The sequence below is a fragment of the Hemicordylus capensis genome, chromosome 4 (genome assembly GCF_027244095.1).
Source record: "Hemicordylus capensis ecotype Gifberg chromosome 4, rHemCap1.1.pri, whole genome shotgun sequence".
Lineage (NCBI taxonomy): Eukaryota > Metazoa > Chordata > Lepidosauria > Squamata > Cordylidae > Hemicordylus > Hemicordylus capensis.
Window position 1 is genome coordinate 131623256 of NC_069660.1, and position 22858 is coordinate 131646113.

At 41.7% G+C, this 22858-nt stretch overlaps 1 protein-coding gene across 6 annotated transcripts in view; it reads left to right on the top strand.

The window, feature by feature from the left end:
• Positions 1-22858, top strand: part of LOC128324090 (uncharacterized oxidoreductase ZK1290.5-like) — a 119311-nt gene that overhangs the window by 70649 nt on the left and 25804 nt on the right. For all 6 annotated transcript variants that reach the window (XR_008306634.1, XM_053248233.1, XM_053248232.1 and 3 more), the window contains exon 4: positions 20558-20649. Coding sequence is in view for 5 of the 6 variants with exons in the window: in XM_053248233.1 (XP_053104208.1) it covers positions 20558-20649 (92 nt within the window). In the remaining variant the exon portion in view is untranslated. The remainder of the gene's footprint in view (positions 1-20557; positions 20650-22858) is intronic.

Consider the following 22858-nt stretch of genomic DNA (forward strand, 5'->3'; position numbering starts at 1 on the left):
GCTGGGCAGTGGGGTGGGCAATACACCAACAGAATGCCCATTCTGTCCCAAGAGCCCAACACCAGGTACAAACATTCTGAACCAGCGCTCACTTGGACAGGGGACCTAGAGAGGAAAATAGAGCTTTTACAAATTACAGCGACCCCACCTCCCACCCCGGCCCTCCAGCCCATGCTGATTCTGTACTAAATACCCAGGTGGACACAGCTTGGGAAAGGCTCATCTCTTCCAGCCCCCCTCCCCCATCTCCATAATATAAACCAGGTCAGCCCCTTCCTCCACAATTAAGTTATGGATGATAGAGATTTTATTCTGGACCAACCTGGCATTAAACTGCAGCACCAGCAGGCCAAAGGACAAGCTGGTAAGGCAGCCAGGAACCCTCCCATTATGGGAATAAACAAAAGAAGAGATCGGAATAAGATGCACCACTCTTCCCCTTTTCTGATGGAAATGGAGCCCCACGCCATACCTTCCCCTACTTGTAACCACTGTAATTGAAGCACCCCCAGCTCTCCCCAGGTTCACATTCTCACGAGGGGTGTGTATGGAACCGGCTGGCCTGGTTTGGTTCAAGTCCGAACCGGACCCAGATCGGACCGGGCCAGTTCGGCCCAGCACCCCTCCCCAGTTTGGTTTGGTCGGGGGGGGGGAGGTTTCACGAATTGTTTTTTAAAAATTTTTTATCATTTACCCTCTCCGAGGGACTTCCTCTAGGTGGCAGGGGGGGTGTCCACAGGGATTCCTCCTCCCGGTCTCCTTACCACTCTAACTGGTCCCAGACCATGCAGAGGCCCATTGTGCAGGCACAACAGCCTCCATAATGGCCACAGTGCCAAAGGGTGAAGGCCCGAACAGGCCGAAGAGCCGGCCGGTTAGGGTGGCAAGGAGGCTGGCAGGGGGAGGAGGAACCTCTGCGGACCCCCCCCCCGCCACCTAGTGGAAGTCACCCAGAGGGGGTAAGTGATTTTAAAAAATCATGAACCTCCAGTGGGGTTTGATTTGAAGTCGGACCGAACAGGGGGTGGTTCGGTTTGACCCTGAATGGTTGAATCTGTAAAGAGGAAAGCACAGTCAGACTGTATGGCCTAGGAAACAGAAATGAAGCAAAATGACTTACTAGTTTCTGCCAAGCCAATGATCTCTTCATTGCTAACATATTCTTCAAACAACCAAAGCGGCACCTATACATATGGACATCACCAGATGGAATACACAGAAATCAAATTGATTACATTATTGGTGCGAGAAGGTGGAAGAGCTCAGTTATAACAGCAAAGATGTGGCCAGGGGCTGATTGTGGAACAGATCACGAACTGCTCTGTGCAGGTTCCAAGTCAAGCTAAAGCGGAAAAACAAAGCTATTCAGTTTCCACAATATGATCTTGAGAATGTTCCCACCATTTTCAAGGAGAACAGCTCCTCTCCTCTCTCTTCACGGCTATAGATGTAACAGCGTTAATACCAAATGAGTGGAAAGTAGCTATAGTAGTCCCAATTTATAAAAAAGGACTTAAGAGCGATCCAAAAAATTATCATCAAATCATGTTTAGCTTATGTTTTTATGTCTGTATTTGTAATACTGCTGGTCAAGGACTGAATAAATATTATGTTCACGTTCAAGGAGAACATCAGGAACCGCTTTGTAGTTCTGAACCTCATTGATAGGGAACCAGAGGAACTGTGGAATGAAATCAAAGAAGTTGTTAAGGATGAATGTGAAAAGAGACTGCCAACAGCCAAGAAACAGAAGAAAGCAAAATGGATGTCAGAATAGATGGTGGAAATTGCCAAGAAGAGGGGAGAAGCCAAAGTCAAGGAAGTTAAAGACCTCACAAAGGAATTTAATAGGGAATTTCGGAAAGCTGTTAGAAGAGACAAGGAGCAGTACTACAATGACATCTGTAAAGACTTTGAGGATGGAAAGAGACATGGAAAAACAAGGAAAGTTTTCCAAAATATCACTGAAATCAGGAGGAGGTTCCAACCTCGAATTGGTATGTTAAGGGATGCCAAAGAACAGATAGTAACTGATTCAGAGAAGATAAAACAGAGATGGAAGGAGTATACTGAAAATCTGTACAGCAGGGATGTCAACATCCAAGATACTCTAGAAGATATTCCCTACTTGCAAGAACTGCTAGTACAGGAAGATGAAGTTAGATCAGCACTCTGGTCACTACCAAGTCAGAAGGCTACAGGAATTGATGGAATAGCTACAGAAATATGGCAGGCAACAGAAGAAGAATCAGTCAAGGCTCTAACCAAATTATACTAGCAAATTTGGAGAACTGCACAGTGACCAACAGATTGGAAGAGGTCAGTCTACATACCCATACCCAAGGAAGGAGACCTAACAGATTGCGCAAACCATCGCACAATATCCTTAATTTCACATGCTAGCAAAATAATGCTCAGGATCATCCAATGCAGATTAGAGCCCTAAGTGGAAAGGGAAATGTCGGATGTTCAAACTGGTTTCTGAAAAGACCGAGGAGCAAGAGACATCATTGCTGATGCACGCTGGATAATTGAGAAAGCCAAAGAAAACCAAAAAGAAGTCAATATGTGTTTTATTGACTACAGAAAAACCTTCGATTGCATCGAGCATGTCAAGTTGTGGAATATCCTTAGGAAAATCGGTGTCTCAGAACATCTCATTGTTCTCATGAGAAACCTATACACAGGGCAGGAAGCCACAGTCCAGACGGAACATGGTGAAACAGACTGGTTACAGACTGGCAAAGGAGTAAGACAAGGCTGTATACTTTCTCCTTGTTTATTCAACTCATATGCTGAACATATACTCAGAGAAGCTGGATTAGAAGAAGATGAGTATGGTTTTAAAGTTGGAGGAAGAAACATCAATAACTGGTGTTGCGCCGATGACACCACTCTGATAGCTGAAAATGCGGATGATCTGCAAGCTCTAAGAAAGTCAAGGAGCACAGTGAAAAAATGTAAAGAAGAATGTAAATGTAAAGAAGACTAAACTAATGACAATAGGCACTACAACCAGCCTCAGAATCTATAATAATGACAGTGGTGGATAGCTTCTGCCATTTAGGATCGACCATCAACAGTTAAAAGATCCAGCAGTCAAGAAATAGACTAGCATTTGGTAGGGCTGCAATGAAGGCCTTGGGAAGGATAGTTAGATGCCATGATGTGTCTACACCTACAAAGATTAAAATCGTTCGGACAATGGTTTTCCCTGTGACACTCTGTGGATGCAAAACCTGGACTTTGAAGAAACAAGATAGAAAAAGTATTGACGCTTTTGAACTTTGGTGCCGGAGAAGACTTTTGAGGATACCATGGACAGCCAGGAAAACAAACAAATAGCACATAGAAGAAATTATTTTAATTTCTGACTGGCCCAGAGTCACCCTCCAAGTATCATTGCTGAATGGGGATTTTCACTCAGAATTTTCACTCGCGGTACATATGACCAGGCTCAAACTATCAAACTTCCTAAAGGGAGAGAAATTTCTCCTGATCTGTTTTCTCTACTCCATGCATAATTTTATAAATAGTTTTATATATGGTTCCTAATGCCACTTTTTCTGTTTGCATTATTTAAAAATATTTCATAGTGATTCCTTACTAAATTCTTCAAAAAAAACTTAAGTTGTTGGATCATTCAATCCCAAAACACTGTTCTGTTTGTTACTTAACAAATAAATAAAACACACACATTATATATTGCTTTAAAGGAAATGGGAAATTCCATGGATGAACAAAATAAAAATGTGACTCACAGACATAAATAATGTGAATGTTCTCTAGAAAAGCTAATTATTTGTAGACATATCTGACAACTCAATCTATTTATAAATGTTGCCCTTGCTTCTGAGAAATCGGGGGAGATGATCTTTGATAGCCTTTGAAACACTGGGATTTGTAATTTAAGCAAGATGTTATATAACAGGGGTTTGTAACAGCAGTGGAGCAGAGTGAGGGTACACCATCATCTCTCCCCCCCCGCCCCCAGTCTGGCATTCTCACCAGCCAATCGAGCTCAGTGAGTGGCTGGGACTGCTGCTTGCTCCCCACCCTCACCCTTTTATTGAATGTACGTAACTGATATTGGACAGAGCAGGGTTCTTTGGGTGTACTGCTCATCCCGCTTCTTCCTTCACAGATCTCCGTTTAAGATCACAGAAGTGGTCTTGAGCCTAGTGTTGGAGACCCCCAGTCTAATACTCCTGAAAGGCTTCAGCATTTGCGTTGAGGCTTTTCAGCACTCCATAGCCAGTTCAGCACTTCATAGCCACCATGAAAACTCTGAGGCTGCTTGAGTATATTTGGCCCAACACATTCAGCACTTGACTAGTACATTTTCATACAAAATAAAACACCCAATCTGTAATTGACAGATCCAGCAATGGTATTCTGGTCATATAAATATCCATAAATAAATAGACTGTAATAAGTCACTGATGCCTATTAAGAGAGAATGTGACCTATGAACTAACTAACCTATGAATGTGACCTATGCGACCTATGGAGATCAGCACAGGCCCCATATGCTCTCTACCAATACAACAAATACCATATTTTTCAGCATAAACAGCATGGTGCATATGTGTTTAAAAGTTACCTTAAGGTGCCTGCAGCATTTATGCCAGAATTGAGGGGCACGGGAAGGAGGCGCAGCAGCAGCACAGCAGGACCCTCTGAGCACACGGAGAGCACAAATGGTGCCCCATGGGAAATGGAAGGCGGGGTGTACTTGGTGCTTCACATGGTCGTGAGGGCCTGGAAGGAATGGAGGCAGCAGAGGAAGAGCGGCAACAGCGCAGTTGGGCCTCCTTGGCCCTGGGTTTGCAAAGATCTTTGGGGTGGGGAGAGCAAGGGGCCAAAATGCCCCCACGTAGAGCACAAATGGTGCCCCATGGGAAATGGAAATGGGGGTGTACTTGGTGCTTTAGCTGTGGCATATACACTGATGCGGCGTTTCGGATGTGATTGCAAACAAATTCAGTCCTTTTTCAATGGTGTAGCTTTTATGCCAATGCGAGCTGTCTACCAGAAAATACGATATTTATATACCACTTTTCAACCAAAGGTTCCCAAAGCAGTTTACAAACAAACAAAATTAAATAACTAAAATGGCTCCCTGTCCCCAAAGGGCTCACAATCTAAAAAAGGAAACAGACATCAGCAACAGCCACTGGAGGGATGCTGTGCTGGGGATGGGTAGGGCCAGTTGCTTTCCCCCTGCTAAATAAAGAGAATCACCACTTTAAAAAGGTGCCTCTTTGTTCAGTTAGCAGGGGAGATGTTGCATTAGATGCTGCCTCTTCCCATGTGCCCTCTTTCTGTGTTGGGGTTTCACCAAGGCCACTTTTTAAACAACATTTTAATGTCATGTTCAGACAACACTGGCACAAAGGGAAGGCAGTCTTGCGTGGGGCCCCTCAGTTATGGAGCTTGCTTCTCCTGACAGACTCACCAAATAGTTTAGGGGCATGTGTTAATTTCATGGCAAAGACTGTGAGAAATGTATATGGTTGGTTTTGTTTGATTTGAAAACCTCTCTAGATGAAGAATTACCATGATGTCACTCTTGCATGTGTGGTGCTTGGCTGTGATGACATTATCAAGATCTCCACCATCACACAAATATTAAACCTCATTATCTCAGTAATTATTTGGCCAATTTTGTTGTGTAAGGTGTCACTGGAAAGGTATTTTCACAAGACACAAAATGTGACCATATGATTTCTGATTTTTCTCTCTCCTTTTTTTTTTTGCATACCAAAAAAAGGTGTGTGTGTGATTATTTTTAAAATCAATTCTGAACCAATTGGCCAGAATCCTGACTGTCCTACTCAGAGTAGACCCATTGAAATATTGGGACTTCATTTGCTCTGGACAATATTAAATACAGTACCATTACTTCAGTCTGCCAACTCTGAGTAGGACTAAGTCAGAAGAAGACTAGATCAGAGAGGAGAGCTGGTCTTGTGGTAGCAAACATGACTTGTCCCCTTAGCAAAGCAGGGTTTGCCCTGATTGCATATGAATGGAAGATTACATGTGTGAGCACTGTAGGATATTCCCCTCAGGGGATGGAGAAGAAGGCTTCAAGTTCCCTCCCTAGCTTCTCCAAGATAGGGCTGAGAGAGACTCCTGCCAACAACCTTGGAGAAGCTGCTGCCAGTCTGTAAAGACAATACTGAGCTCGATAGTCCAATGGTCTGACTCAGTATATGGCAGCTTCCTATGTTCCAGAATCCTGGCCATTGTGTATGGTGAGGCTTCAATCCTGTACACACTTTCTGTAAGCCCCATTGAATTCAACAGGGCTTCCTTCTGAGTAGAAATGCATGGGATTGCACTGTTAGACAATTATGTAAGTAACAATAGGACAGTTGGTAAAACTAGACTCCTTGCCTTCCTCAGAAGTCATTGCTCGAGTCCATAAAATTGTAACCAATAAGATATTATATATTAGTTCTGTGCACCAAGATGAAAACAAAACAAAATCCAAAATGGTAACTAAAAGTGATTTTTTTCTTAATGGACTTACTTCATAACAAAACAATATTAATTAGCTTGTGTGGTTATTTTTAAAAGACGTAACTATAGGTTTCATTATGACGCTTGCTGCTTCAGACTTAGAACATGAACCCTGTGGTTCATAAGGGATATCCGCTGCACCACACCCCATTCAATCAGATAAGATTACTGGATGGTGATGCTGGCTGACTCTTTAAGAAAACAAACTGAGCAGCACAAGATTAACTTGCTTTATAAAACCGGTTTTGTTTGGTTTTGTTGGTGGACAATAAGTTGAAGTTGAATGTAAATATATAAATGGAATATTTATTTCTTTATAAGATTTTAATATCTCTCATCAAAATGTGCATTTCCAAAGTGGTATTTTTAAAGACAATATTCTCAATGTATGGCAGCTACCTAACATCTTGCAACATTCTCCTTGTATAAAGATGCCCCTTCTATAGGAATTATTCTCTGCTGTGTGCATATCCCATAATAAACCTAAGAAAAGAAAGTTAACTCTTATCCACAAGGGATTTTAATATGTCCCTTCTGGGCTTGGTATAGAAACAAAGCATCACTTTACCAGGAAGGAAATATGCTCCCATAGTTACAGTATGAGCTTGAGAGTTGTAAGTCTTCCTCAGAACCTCACTCATTGCCAAAGATTTCTGTGTGAACTTGGGCAAGGCTCTAAGTCAACTTTGTTACCACACTTGGTTTTTGAATTCTAGGGAAAAGAAGTAACAGAATATCTTAATCATAAAGCTGAATTGTTTTACTCTAGAAACTTTGACTGTAGTGCTTCATGGATCCCATGGACCTAAGGCAGGCGTGCACAACTTCAATGACTGGTGGGCCAAAAACTGACCGTGACTTGGCTCATGGGGGTCAAGGTCAATTTTTAGGGTGCTGATTATTAAAGTAACACTTAATATCAATGAATTAATTAAAACAAATTAAAGTAAAATTAATTAAAATTAATTTAATCAAAATTTAACTTTTGAAGTTCTGGCAGGCCAAGGTTAATTTAAATTAATATAAAATAAATTGAATTAAAATTCATTCTAATAAAATAAATACAATACAATCTGTACAAAATACATAATAAAATGCATTGTTCTTCCTTTCCACCTCTGACAAATCATCACATTTAACATGAAGCATTTATAAGGAAAAACATTAGAAAGGTTTTTCTCATAATTTTGGATAAGAAGATTGCACTTTGATCAGAAGGGTGAGGGGGAAAGAAAGAGGGAAAGGATGGGGCAAGAAGCTTGGCTTGAGAGAGAGAGAGAGAGAGAGAGAAGGGAGAGGGGGGGAAAGGAAGAGGGAAAGAATGTGGCTTGTGACAATCTTTCCACTGCACAGGCAAGCCTTGCAGTTGGGAAAAGACGTGGGGCTAAATGGCAGGCCCTGCATTGCTCTGGGAACCACCGCCCTACCAGGGGAGAGAGAAGGACTACTCCTGGCTCACCCCCCCCCCAGCAGCCATCCCTCAGCTGCGTGGCAGCAGAGATGTAAAGAATTTTTTTTAAAAATACAGAGAGGTTGGGGTCAGGAGGGAGGTGGGGGGGAGCAGAATGGCCCCGCAGGCCAAGAAAAAAGGCCTCATGGGCTGCATGTCGTGCAGGCCTGACCTAAGGCTTTTGTAGACTAGCCTTAATCTTCGGTTCATTTTATTCTCCATTAACTCCAACACACACACACACCCATACATATATTTCTGTATAAAATTTGCTTATTTCTAACATTTTATATCCTGCTGGCTTACAATGAAAATACAAAGGACAGTAACGAACACATAATCAGTACAAGATCAACCAACAAATTTGGTTGCCACAACACATAACTTTGTAATTTCAAGCTGTGATTACTGCATGTGGGGTTGCCTTTCAAGAGCATTCAGAAAAGTTCTCTGTTTAGCAAGTTTCTTGAAAGACTCAAGGGAGTTGACTTGACAGGTCGTCCTCAGTAGTGAGCTAATACAAGGAAGTCTGCCGCCATCTGACAGAGATGTAAGACTTGCACATTAGGCAGAAATGCAATGTCCAGCTTTTCTTATCCCTGTCTGTTCAAGGCTGTACCTGTTGAATGATTGCCCACCATGCTGTTTAAGACTTAGAGCTTGTACCAGGAAAAAGATGGCATCCTGCAGGTATTTGATTCCTGCTGCATTTTTTTCTTTCTTTTTTGCAATGAACAGACAGCATATGACCTAAGAAAATTGTGAGTTAATAGAACTAAAGAACATGTTATTACACAAAAGTTCTCAAAAATATTTTGATACAGTTAATCTACAAGAACACTTAAAAACACTGATAAACGCCCATGGCAGTGTTTAAGAAAGATAAGGCATGCTATTGTAGTTGATCAAAGCGTAGCTTCTGAGACCGTTTGTTTATGGATCTTTGTGGTAAGATCTGTGTGTCCATCTTACTCTGTGTAGCGCATTTTGGTGTTGTTTTTTTTTTTAAATTATCTTTGCATGAAGTTTGTTTTGAAGCTCTTTCTGGCAAGAAAACACAGTGTTGCAGCAGTCAAATGTATTCGGTCAAACAGATAACTACTTTCCATTCAGGGTTAATTCCAGAAGATGGCATGCTTAGACACAGGGGCATAGCAAGGTTGGAGTGGGCCCAGAGACAAGACTTTAAAATGCCCCCCCCCACTGAAGCTCAGCTCATGAAGTAAAGAAATCTTAAATGAGGCTGAATAGTGGTAACAAAAAGCATAGTAAAATTTTATATACATATCCTATGTGCCACATTAGAACATCATCCTAAATTATTTTTAAGAAGGTTTTGTAAATGGTGGACGATTTGGACGAGCTGTGGATGATGCAAGTCATTTAATGGTACTAGAGAAAGACATGCTGTTCTGGTAGCTCTAGGTCTTAACACTCACATCAATTTCAGAGGATGAATACAACTGAAGGAAGCCCTGGAGGTTGCGCAGCTGGGGGAGTCAGACATGTGACTTGCCTCTGGGAGGGCCCCCAAGTCAGAGGGCCCCCAGACAACTGTCTCCCCTGGCCCTATTATAGTTACGCCCCTGCTTAGACATTTGCTAGGGTCCAGCAAAGGGCCTACTACCCCACATCACTCCTATCTCACTTGGCTTGCAGCACCTGAAAAGATCAATAAGTGAATTTGTGGTTTGCATAACCCCCCACTTCCAGGTTAAGGGACCCCACTGAGGATCCCCTACACTGTAACACATGTATTAGCTTTAATCATATGTGGCCCATCTGGTTAGTTGACACTAATATTCCCTGGTCAAATAGTTGACTGCTAGCTCACAGTTAGATTTTTTTTAAAAAATTGTGTAAAATATTTGTGTGTCTGATTTTGTTTCACATTTTCCAAAAAAATCCACCTTTGTTCACTTACTTTGTGCACTTCTCAATTTGTATATGAGCAGCACAGTTGTTAGGGGCAAGGTTGAAAGACCTGGGTTCCCTATGCTGAGCCACATATTTTTAGGTAGTAGAATTTAAAGCCCTCCTCCTAGAGTTCCCCCAGTGTTATAAAAGAAGACTGAATCCATAATTTGTGATAAGAACTAGCAAACCTAGAAGAAGAACTCAACTGTTCCTTTGATTTGATCAACTAGAGAACTTTATATTGTGGTATCTGTGGAGGAAACATCACCAGTTAAAAGCATAATGCATTCATGTTTTCTTTCCTTCCTTCAGAGGCCTCTTTAGAATGAGACTTCCTATGCAACAGAATAGTCATATCTATTTATTAAATTTTTACACCAGGTGTTTCAAATAACTAAATAAATTGTATTTATTAATCTTACCTTGTTCAGGTTTTATCTGTGTATAAAACTTTGCTCACGTTTTATCCACAGACCAACCTGTGGTCTTCCAGATGTTGCTGAACTACAACTCTCTTCAGCCACAATAAATGTCCAGGTGTTACTGGGGCTTGACAGGGCTCCATTTCACTTCAAGCCCCGCCCCCGCCCGCTAGCACTAGTAAAAGCACAACACTGTGCAGTGGAAAAAGTCACCTCTGCATGGCATCGAGGGGGCAGTGGCAGTGTGGCATTATTGGCTTTGGCTAGAGCTTTGCACAGCCTAATAAACAGTTTGTCAGGAATCTGCACTTAGGGTTGATGGGAGCTGCAACTGGCTTCCAAGCCTTGCAATGAAGAACACGAACATAGGTTGTCTGTCACCAAAGCTGCCAGATTGAAATGACTCTCTTGGCTCTTTAACAGCCCTGAGGTCACATAGGGTTCTTCTCCTGCTCCCCTCTTCCCTCTTTGCAGTAGCAAGACTATGTAAAGAGTCAGAAGATGACTCTGAGTTGTGTCCTGGCAACCTGATCTGTCACAACGATAAAAAGGGCAAGCCTGGGTTGTTCCCTAAAACATTTCTGCTTTGAGATGTGAAGCAAGCAATCCCATCTGTACATCCCCTTGTGCCAAAATAATGTTTTGCTTCCTCTTTTGGCAAAGATCATTACAAAGAGCTGACGGTATTTGGAAAAATGGAAGGAATGAACAGCCATTAATTGGCCCTGTTATTCCTGTTAGAGGTTGTTGATTTTTACCCACAATAGGTAAAACAGCAGAGCACTAAGGAATGAGCACACACTCCAGTTACAGAGTAGGTAGCAGAGGATGGTTTGGATATTGCAGCTCTTTAGAGAAAACACATGGAGATCCTTGTACGACTAAACACTAAATATGTATTGGTTAAATACACTTAGATAGGAAAGACCTATCTCTAATCTAAAGGACTACATAGTGGATAGGTAAGGAGAGAGAGAGATGTTTCCATCTGCTCTCTAGGAGGAAAGGAAGAATTGTGACTTAACACAGGAAGTGCTGCAGAGTCAGTTCAGGGGTCATAGAGTAGGGACAGATAGGGAGACCCTGACTCACTGTCTCTACTCCCAATGCCCCTAGTGGTCTTTAGGACAGTTGGTGCAAAATGGTCGATGCACTGGAAGTTCATCTCCAACAATTCCTGTAGTCCACTTCAAAATACTACAAAGCACCATAATGTGTACAATGTTCGGGTTAAATTCTGTCTGTCAAACAATAATGTATGCTAGTACGTGGATAAATCACGAATAATAGTTTCACGTGTTCCCTATCTCCCTAAAGTATGAGAAGTTCCAGGGGCAGTGCTATCAGGTTTATTTATTTTATTACTTTATTATATTTATCACTTGATATGTACATCTGTGTACAATGTTTGAAACACAATATAAAAGAGTAAAAACAGTTTAACATTTACAAAATACAATAAAAACAGTCTGATTCAAACAGATTAAACAGTTTAAAATTGATTTCAGTTAAAAGCCTGTGAAAACAGGTCTTCCTAAAAGCAAACAAAGAAGGAGATACTCTTATTTCAGCAGGGAGCTTGTTCCAAGCCCAGGAGTAGCCACAGAGAAGGCCCAGTCCCAAGTCGCCACCAAACGAGCGCGCGCAAAGGGCATGCTGGAGAGACCCCCGAGCGGGGAGGTGGATTTCTGCCTCCCCTCCAGGGGTCTCCTTGTCAGTTACTGTGGCATGGAGCCACGCCATGGCAATTCACAATCAGAAAAACTGGGTTTGCAGAGCGCTCACTCCACAAACCTGGTTTTAGCACCTGGCTACTTAAGCAGATGACCTGCTTAGGAACCACCAGGCTCGCAGCCGAGCCCGGTAGTTCTCATGATTGGAAAAAATTGGGCTAGCCTCTGCTAGCCCGATTTGCTCACATTGTGTGAATAGCCTCACAGTCTCCCAATTGGGGTTGACAAGTAGACCAAAACTCTGCTCTGGACTTGGCATGTCTGCCCCACTTGGAGGACTGGGCCAACCACCAACCCCAATTGGTAGATCAGCTCTTCCTGGAGAAAAATGCCATTTTGAGCTTACCCCCCCCCCGCCCCAGCAAAATGGGCCTCAAAATGGCACTCAAATCATCAGAATTGATTCATGTGTTTCGAGGGTGATTTGTTGAGACATCTGGCCAAGCTGGCTGTTCTTGACAAATTAATCTGATGGTTATTTGATTCGACATTGAATCGCAGAATTTGATTTGTGCACACCCCTACTGTCAAGCCCTCACCTTAAGCCCCATCCCTACAGGTGTCTTACCCAATCAAGGGTTCATCCATAGCCATTAAAGAAACTAATAATTATTTGTCGAATTTTGAATAAAGCAAGACTTTCAGGCAAAATCACAGTAATAAAACCCATTTGCAATCATCAGGCTACAAACTTGCAACCATGTATTTTGTATGCTGCAATCAGTCTGATAGTGTATCCTTCAGATAATGGTTTTTGATGTCCTGATAAATAACTTCAGTGGTGTCTTGAAGCTGTATATTCAGTGGTAGCTTGAGGTTCAGTACTTCACTTGCTCCTTAGTTGTTAGTGCAAGACCCGTGGACAAAAAAAACAATGGTTAAAAATGAATGAAAAATAAATAATGAAAGAATGAATAACCAGTTCTCAACACATGTAAAGATAATCAAACACATCTGTATGACACATATGAAAATACATGTAAAAATGCATATAAAAATACAATAACAATAACTATGTCATGGTACGTTCTTTCACTTTGTTTATTAGGTTGTCATTAGTGCAAGGGTGATATGCAGTTAACAATTACCTTTTCAGCTGTACTTTTCAAGGGACATAGCTTGAGGTTAGCATTTATGATAGGCTACTTCTTTAAGTGTAGTTTGAAGTTTTTGGGAACAGCTGAATCGCCTCCCAGGTTAATTCTCTCCTTTCTTTTGTAATCTGGGATAAGCTCTCATTAGCTAGGTGAACCCTGAGGCTTTAACATGCTTGGAGACTTTTGTATTTTATTAGCAATGTTTCATTGCTTTTCATACATATTGGTTTATGTTTCTCTACATTATTATTTCAGTTTGTTCCCTTGTAATCATTACTAGGACAATTTACAAGTAGTACTTACTCTTTATGTTTTGAGTCCTTTGATATATTGTTTGAGGTTTGCATTTATTATATATTATATCTTTTAGGGAAGTTTGTGGTCCTCGGTACAGCTAAAAAATCTTTTGATTAATTATTGCTTGTGTTCAATACCCATGTTGAGCTTTCCATTAGTAAAGTGTACCTTGAGTCTTTTTAACAAGCTTGGATAAGCTTAATTGCATTGTATCTTTACTTTACATTTAGTGAGTGTTTTGCGTTCAGTTTTTTCTTACTTTGCAGTGATATAGATATTGTTTTATGTTCTCATTTCACTGTTCCAGCTTGTTCTAATGGGAACCAGCCTATGATGAAGCTCCTGGTGAAACAGCTCCATATCGGGGGTTGACTGTCATGATTTTCCCTGGTGTAACTTGTTTTTCACCGCCAATTATTATTAGCCATTACAGAGCAGGTTGCTTGCTTTTTTTGCATGAAGGAGTCATGATTTGATCTACATGCATTTTCACATCTCACTGAGTACATCGTTTGGATTTGAGGACTCCTTACTTGTACTGTATGTACTCTTAAATTTCTCATTTTGAGGACATCTTGGACTGTGTGTGGACACCTGCATATACTGGTTTCTCATTTTCTCTTTGTATTCTGAAATTCTACTTGGTATTTTGTTATTGTATTTATATATGCATTTTTACATGTATTTTCATATGTGTCATGCAGATGTGTTTGATTATCTTTACATGTGTTGAGAGCTGGTTATTCATTCTTTCATTATTTTTCATTCATTTTTAACCCTTGTTTTTTTGTTCACGGGTCTTGCATTTTCTTTCCTCTCCTATTCCGTGGACCCCTGTTTTTTCCCTTGGTTGTTAGTGACAAGATTTTTATGTTAATTCTGCAGTTCCACAATCCCTATCATAGAGAAACTCTATGGGAGGCTAGTCCAATATAAGTGGACTTGCTTCCCATAGTTTTTTAGTGTGTGATAGGTCCCCATAGGTGCCAACTACCACCGAAGCCCCAAAGCAATCGGTCGAAGGGGCAATTTTTAATGATTTTTTAAAAAGATTTTTAAAAGTTTTATTATTTCTCCCATAGGGAATAATGGGGATTAGATTTTTTTGATGTCACATAGATTCTACGTAATGGATCCCTATGTAGAATCTATGTGACATCAAATAATCGAACACATGTATATTATCTGATGTCAATAGTGTTGGACTCTCTGATGGTCCATAGATTCTACTTAAGGATTCCTTATGTTGAAAAAATGGTCCCGAGGCCTGAAGCTAGGCTAACAGGCTGGACAACAAGCAGGAGGGAGGATTAGGGCCCTACTACACACTCATTCACTATACACACACTCAGCACACATCAGCCAGCCAGGAAACTGCTTAAATATTGTAATTTTTTTAAAAAAGAGGGTGTGTGGGAAAGCAACAGTCAGTCATACCTCTCTCTGGAGACCACCAGTCCAGACCGCAAGGTAAGGAAACCAAAGCAGCAGCAGCTCTTCAGTATCTCTCAGGCAGTAGGCACAGCATCAGCAGACATGAGCAGTAGAGACAGAGAGAGATTCCAAGCCACACGGTGGTCTTTAAATATACTTTGAATAACCCTCCTTGGAGCACCGCCCCTTTCCCTTTCCCTTGGCCAATGGGGTAGCAGGTGTCCCTGAGTCACTTTCAAAGCTGTTCAGAGGGCCAGACACATCTGGCCAATCAGGGGATCTGCAGCACAGCTCCAAGTGTTACAAAATGGATGACAGTCTCTTTCTTACACAAAATGGAGGCTCAAGTCACTCGAGCCAGTTTGAACCAGTTCTATTAGAACCAGGCTTGGTCCAGTTCAACCTAGAATTGGCTCTAATTTTTATTTCAAAGTGTGGGCTCTACCTAGAACCATTGAGCCAGGGTGGTTCTATCTAGAACCAGTTCGTACATCCCTAAAATAAATGAGACCTAGCAGAGCTTCTTAAAGGGAAGATTAACTATCATCTTTGCTTTTAAGAACCTGAAACTAAAGACAGCAAAACACTTAAGGGGGAAAACAACCTTGGGTGAATCAACCTGACATCTTATTACCACAGGGATTCCCAACTTTGGGTCTCCAGATGTTGTTGGCTACAGTTGCCATCATCCTTGGCCACAGTGGCCTCTGGCCATGGGAGCTATAGTTTAACAGCATCTGGAGACTCAAGGATGGGAATCTCTGTTACCACAGGAGAATGATCTCACTTCAAAATGTTCCTTCAGAGCTTCATTGAAAGGAATGGAGCTTGTGCTGTTTAGAGTACTTTGAAACTTGCCAGCTGCATCTTTTTCATATATATCTTCTATGATTCGCACTTTACCTCACTTTAATCATAGGCCTTTGAAAATTCTTTAATTCTTCCACAGTTTAAAGTAATGGAAGGTATTTCTAATGCTCATATGAAACATTTCTGTCCCATTCTCTCTCACGTCACAATTGCAAATAATGTTTTGTACTGGACTTCTTTGGGAAAACTTATTAGCACAAATGATGTAGGATTTCTTCTTACTTTTTCTTCCACTGAAGGTTGAAACCCTTGGAGCCTGACCCCGTCCTGGCAGATTAAATGCAAATTATGTGAATGGCTGTGCTGTGGGTCATAACCCAATTAGCAGGACACACATTGAGCACATCATCTTTAGCCTAAATGGAAGCTGTCGAGGAGCCTGCCACTCAAGATTAATGCATCCAAGTGGATACCCTTGGATGCATTCTGAAAGCAGAGAATGTTAAGAAATCTCCATATTTGACTCCATATGCTCTGTACAGACTTTGTTTTCAACCAGATCCCTCATCTAAAAGCACTATAGCATGGCTCTCTGCATGACTGGGACCAAAGTAAAGTCAGTTTCCAGTTTAGCTTGTAATCTTCTTGAGGCGGGGATCTGTTATTTCTATTTTATCCTGTGCAGTATCACACACTGATGCAGCTCCATAATAAATAATAGCATCGCTGTTAACATGGCACAATAAAAACCCCACTTTTCAAAGGCTCCTTGTAAAATATTGCTTGTTCAGTACAGACATTGGAGTTCCGATAACAGTATACAGTGTTATCTATGAGATATCTCTTTCACTGGATATCTGAAATGTGGTGAATGTTGACAGTCACCTGTCAACCTCATATGAAATGGGTGAATTCCTGAAATATTGTGGAATGTTGATGGCCACCTGAATAAAATTGTTGGCATTCATCAGTGTATTCAACACAGTTGTGTTTAAACAAGCAGGGACATAGATCAATAAACTCTCTTCAGACGTTATTTACTCCCACAGCGCTCATGCTTACAGCTGCAAAAGCAAGGCGGAATCCCCCCCCCCCCCCGATCTGTCACTCACCCCCTCCTGCCAGGTGCTCAAGATTACGGAGCTGTTTGTGTTAAGGAAGAAGTGCGTAACTTCTGTGAGCAGCAGCTTCAGGCACACCAGGTTGCTGCTTATGGAAGCGTTGGCCATCACGGTTATGGTGCTTCCCCCTTCACACAAAAAGCTCCATAACTTTGAGTGCCTGGTGGGAAGGGGTGAGTGACAGCTCCTGGACGGGACTTCCTCGCCGCTTTTGCAGCTGTACGCATGAGCTCTGTGGGAGTGAGTAATGTCTGAAGAGGGTTATTGTAGGTTGGCACCCACAAAATTTGTTGGTAATTGTTGGTCTGCATGGCAAGACATCTACTGATTTGAATGCCTTTTATATTATTATATTTGTGTGTCTGTGTCTCTTCAATGAAAAATGCAGAAATGAATGGATTGCTGTTCTGCTGCTTATCTCCACTATGCAAATTACATAGCTAGTGATGCATCTGAATTCCAATTTTTTCTTTTAATACAAATTTATATTTAAATCCTAGATCAACATAGGCTTCACACACAGACACCCCTCCCCCCCAATTATAAATCCCTGAATCCTCTTAGTATTCATGGAAGTTATGCAAGCACACTGGGCTAGGGATATGCATGAACCTTGTGTCATGCACATCCATACACTGGGCTTGACAGCACAGCTGATTAGGGTGGGCAAGGAGCTGATTCTGTCTAGCTGCTCTGCTTCTGTGGGATTCCTGTGACAAGACAAATCGATGATGATTCCATGCATAGAGTGGCTCTGTGCCAATTCATTAGTATGTTAATAACCATTCCCAAATGGCCCTGTGCTGTATTTTCCAGATTAGCTGGTATTGTTCTTGTTTTCACCTGTTCACCAGAGAGAGACTGCTGAGCATATATTATCTGGGAGCTGTATTGGCTCCCTCAGCATTATTTCCCTTGCAGACTGCTTCAAGTGTTGGTCTGTACCTACAAGCATCTGCCCATCATGCTGCATCTTGAGCCCATCATGCCTGAGAGGTGGTCTCTTTTCCTGTGTCCCCTCACGGTTTCGAAGAAGCACTCAGCAGTTCCTCCTGACTACTATATGCAGCATGTAAGCTCAGTGTACATAGCAGTCGGGACTGAGTTGTGGACCAAGGAACTTCCTGGTTCAAATCTTGCCACTGCTCAGAACTCACTCACTTCAGCAAGCAACCATTCTCTCTGTCCAAATAATGATAGGTAACTTAATCATGTACTGATATTGTCAGTATCTTTCAAGATACCTACTCTGAGCTCTCAGGAGAGAATGGTTTGTGGAAGCATTATCTCACTATAGCTATATTTGTAAGAACACAAGCCATTGCCTTGCTGCATCAGAGCAAAGATCCATTGAGTGGAGTAGATTGTCCCCAGCAGGGGCTATTTCTGGGCATACACCTTGGGGAAGCTCACCACCAGGGTATGCTACCCCCTTTTGTTTGTTTGCAGTTCTGGTTGATGGAGAGGCATTATCCCTACTCAGACATTATGTTCAGCACTCATGCAATGTGTGTACAGTGTACATGGGTACAAATCCCCTTTTAACTGAGCCAAGAGGCACCTTTTAAAAGTCGTGATTCTCTTTATTTAGCAGGAGAAGAGCAACTGGCCCTATCCATCCCCAGCACAGCATCCCTCCAGTGGCTGTCGCTGGTGTCTATCTGATGTTTCTTTTTTAGATTGTGAGCCCTTTGGGGACAGGGGGCCACTTTATTTCTTTATTTAGATCTATGTAAACTGCTTTGGAACCTTTTACTGAAAAGCAGTATATAAATATTTGTTGTATTTGTCTTATCTCTTCACAGCTACAGTTATTCACAGGTTATATTGAACACAGGAGTAGCACTACACTTCCTATCTGTACCATTTTGTGAGCTGCCCCAAGTAGTCATGTACTGGAGGGGCAGGGTATAAATATTTTAAATAAATCTTTAAATACCATGCATTTGAAGGGGCCTGTACTTCAAGAGGTTCACTTTTCAAATGAATGCAGGTACAGTCATTCACACAAAAACATGTACCACATGTCGTCTGAAAAGGCTATTGCCTCTGAACATGGAGGTTTCCTTTCTAGCTATCATGGCTAATAGCTGTTCATGAGTCTGTCATCTGTGAACTTGTCTACTCCATTACTGGAGAGTTTTCATTTGCCCCCAGAAATCCACCAAAGTAGAATACCTTTTGTTAGAGCTTTTTCTTTGGCAGTGGGAATTAAGCCAGTTGGTAAGGACCATGCAGTGTTGGAGAGGTAAAAAGAACACCCCCACTTTATTTTTGTTGAGTTGGATGAGTGGGGAGTGCTTACCATACTGAGCACGGCTATAGTTCTTTTCAAAAGGAAAACAAAATTCACCTCTTAACCAAGAATAATGCCCCCTCCCATTAAAAACCCCCACAATATATCTTTGTGTCTTCCCCCATTACCCCTTCTTGCTTTCTATATGCAACGGTCATTTCTAGTGATGGCCCTGTAGGTTACATTGACACTCATGTATGTGTACCTACATTAATATTTCGAAAGTATGCTGCACTACAGGCACATAATTCTGTCACCATGATGACATGCATTATTAGAAATGCAGAAGCCCACCGTAAGTATGGGCTTAAACAAACTGCCACCTTAAAAAAACAAACTTTTATTGTTACGTAACATCTTTGCAGTATTTAACCTGCAAGTAGTCGGAAGTGCGCTTGGACTGTTTGTCCCTGTGTTTTCTTACTCACGCCCTATTAGTCTTCTACCAGTGTTCCACTTTTCTTTAGTTTTTGGCAGGCTGTTCAGAACACCATTTCCTCCTTTTCAACCCGGTAAAGTCCAATTGTTCTTTGCTTACACTACATCAGCTTTTCCCAGAATTTAGCCTGGAGCTTGAATCCACCAGGGAGCTTCCAATGTGTTTAGATTATAAAACTGCCTCTTAAAAGGATTTTGATTGGACAACGTCCTCATATTGTGTTGTCACACTGATGTTCAATGTCCTTTTTCCCCCTGTGAAGCTCTTCAGTACTCTCTTTCATAGAAATCAGTGTGTGATCTTTTTTTGGCCAGATGATGAATTTTCAGCTTGTTCTTAAAATGAACTTGTTTAGTAGCCCACCTTCCCCAAGACCTCAAGGAAGGTAGTGACTTCTTCTCATAGTTGTCCTTTCAGAAGAGGTAGGGAACTGAAGTTGAGAGAATTCACAACTAAGAATGCTCTACTACTTAACTGCAGAAAGTGCCCAAATTTAGAAAGTGCCCATGACAAAACAGACGTACAATGCCATCAATGGACTCTATGTGGTTAAAGCAAATGTTAAATACATAAATACATAAATAAAGGGGCAGGGTTTCCCTGGATTATAAACAGATGTGGTCAGAAAAGGACTGGATCCCTCCTTAATGGAGGAAAAGCTGCCATTTAAGTAAATGTACACATTTAAGTAAATGTGTGTAATTTTTTAAAACTGTTTTTGCTCTTCTGTAAGTCACTTTGGAACTTGGTGGAATGCAGGGATGAAAAATAAATAAATCCCAATTGATGATGCCACACATTTTGCTTTTTGCACCCAAGTTTGAAAGATCATATATGGATTTGCCCTTAGTGAATGTTTGACAGAGCTGGCATTTTAGCCCAGGATTAGGTCCAGCATTCTTTTAGCTGGACCACAGGATTAAAATCTGTATGGATATTTTAAAGCATTTTTGTCATGGAAAAACATTACAAATATGTTGCAGGTTGCTTTGTTTTGTTTTGTTTTTATTAAGGATTATGTCGGTCTATTGGAGTAAGCAACTTTCTCATTGATCATTTGGAGCAACTAAAGGAAGACTGCCAGGTAACCCCACATGTTAATCAGGTGAGTATCTTATGCATAGTATTTGTAAGGCTCTGGCCGGTAAACGAACTTTACTGAAGTGCTACATTGAAGAGCAGGGCACTTAGGATTTTATGCTCATGAGCTTGGGGAAAAAAATAAATAAAGTGAAGCTTACTTATGCCTTACCAACCTGTGCATGAAAGGCCATATGCCTTAATTTAACCCTAAATAGATCCAACTAGAAATATTAGCTAAGGACACCAGCCTTAAATAGTGCCTATTAATCATCAGTGTCAGAACTAGGGGAGAGGAAAGAGTCCCACTTTGTCAAGTTTCTAAAAGCAGCATAGTTCAAACCAAAATTACATGTGATGATGGCAGACTCATATCCGCAGGTGTGGGTCTGCTCCAAACATGTCTAAAGTGGAGTGGGGTGAGACTTCCAGTGATAAAGGGGCACATGGGCGGACCCCTTCCCACCATTCTTGCCTCTGAAGGCTGTTTTCTGAAGTTATGTTTTGTTCTAGGTGGGCTTTGAAGTAGTTCATTGGTGAGAGAAGCACCTGTGAGGTGGAAGGAAAGATGGAAGATGAGAGAAAGGGTGTTCAGCAGTGTCTGACACTTTTGAACACATCCCCACCCCCATATGATTGGGACAGGCTTGCAGTGGGAGACACCAGTCTGTGGCCATGATGTGTAATGTGGCCTCAGGATCCCTGCAGCCCTCCCTCCTTCTCTCCCTTCCCAACTTTGGTGTGAGGTTTGCAAAACTGACATGGGCAGGAAGACACTCTCAGAATAGATGGTTTATCCACATTACATTGTTCACCCACTTACAAACAATACTAAACATTCACATTTATATAGCACTTCCACATAGAGTGCAAGGTGTTTCATCTGTGTTAAGCCAGTAATACTTACTTCAGCCCTATTAGGGCTATAGGCTAGGGGCTGAGCCTGAAGGGCCACCCCATGTGTTCACGGCAGAGGTGAGTTCTGGACTGCGAGCTTCCTGACAACATCTGCTCTTAGCTCTTACTATGGCAGCTCTGAAATGCCAGTCTACAAAGTTCTGCCTTCTAAAAATGATATGGCCTGATGCTAGATACTTATTCTAAAATGGATGAGGGCAACACAGCATGAGGGCAGCTGGCATGATCCCCTGTCTACAATACTCAAGAACTCTCTACCATTGGAGAGCGCAATGAATTGGAAAGTTCTACCTGGAGTTTTGCTTCTCCTCTCTCCCATAGCAAACTCTGGAAATCTTATGTAGGCTGTTCAGGTACAAGCAAACGGGCAATTGAGTGATCTCAGCAGTGTTTCTGTGACTATAAACATGCAGCACAGAAGGCCACCGAGGGGGCACGACACTTCAAAGGTTGAAGAGATGGATGTGTCTGCTGCTTGAACCTTGCCTCCCATCCAGCCAGTCATTTTTTATCACAGTGGGTTTGAGGCTGACTCAGCTTAGCTTTGGAGAGCCTGGGGTTTTCAGAGTCACTATTGAGCAGATGCCAATCTATTGTTCCTGACTATTGTTGCCTCAAAAGACAACATGTACTAAAGAATGAGAAACAGGAAGCGGTCCTTCATCCTCCTCAGGGTGGATGAAATTTTCCACGTTCCCTGTGTTGATGTCATCGTGCTAAACTAAGATATCTGTCTTTGCCGTCGTCTTTATTATCATCAGAACTACGCAAAACAGTTAGGTCATGGGAACATGTGTGATGGTCTCTTCATTTGAAGTTGCATTGCTGACTGTAAATGGGCTTTTTCAGAAAACTTGTTGTGTAGATCTGTGCACATGCAGAGACTGATAGTTTTTCTATCTGGCAACCATGTTTGGTTTGTTTTGTTTTATCTTTTACAGTCAAATTACAGGGAGGCATACCAGCAGGGAAGTTCACATATTTTCCTAGCTTTCACCATATAATTACCTCATGAAAATCCTGGGACTCTAGATCTATAAAAAAAATTAGAATACTGTGAATGTTCCTCTTGATCAGCAAAGGGCAGATCTAGCAACAGTATATCAGCCTGTTCTTGTCAGGATTGCACTCCCTCTAAAAGATTGGGTTCACAGTTTGGGAATGCTGGGCTCTGTGGTCACCAGGAGTCGACACCAACTCAACGGCACACTTTCCCCTTACCTATACTTTGCATATAAACTAATTTATGTTTAAAAGACAATTAAAAGCTGGAGTGAAGAGGAGACATCTAGGAAAACACAAAAATTCTTGAACTG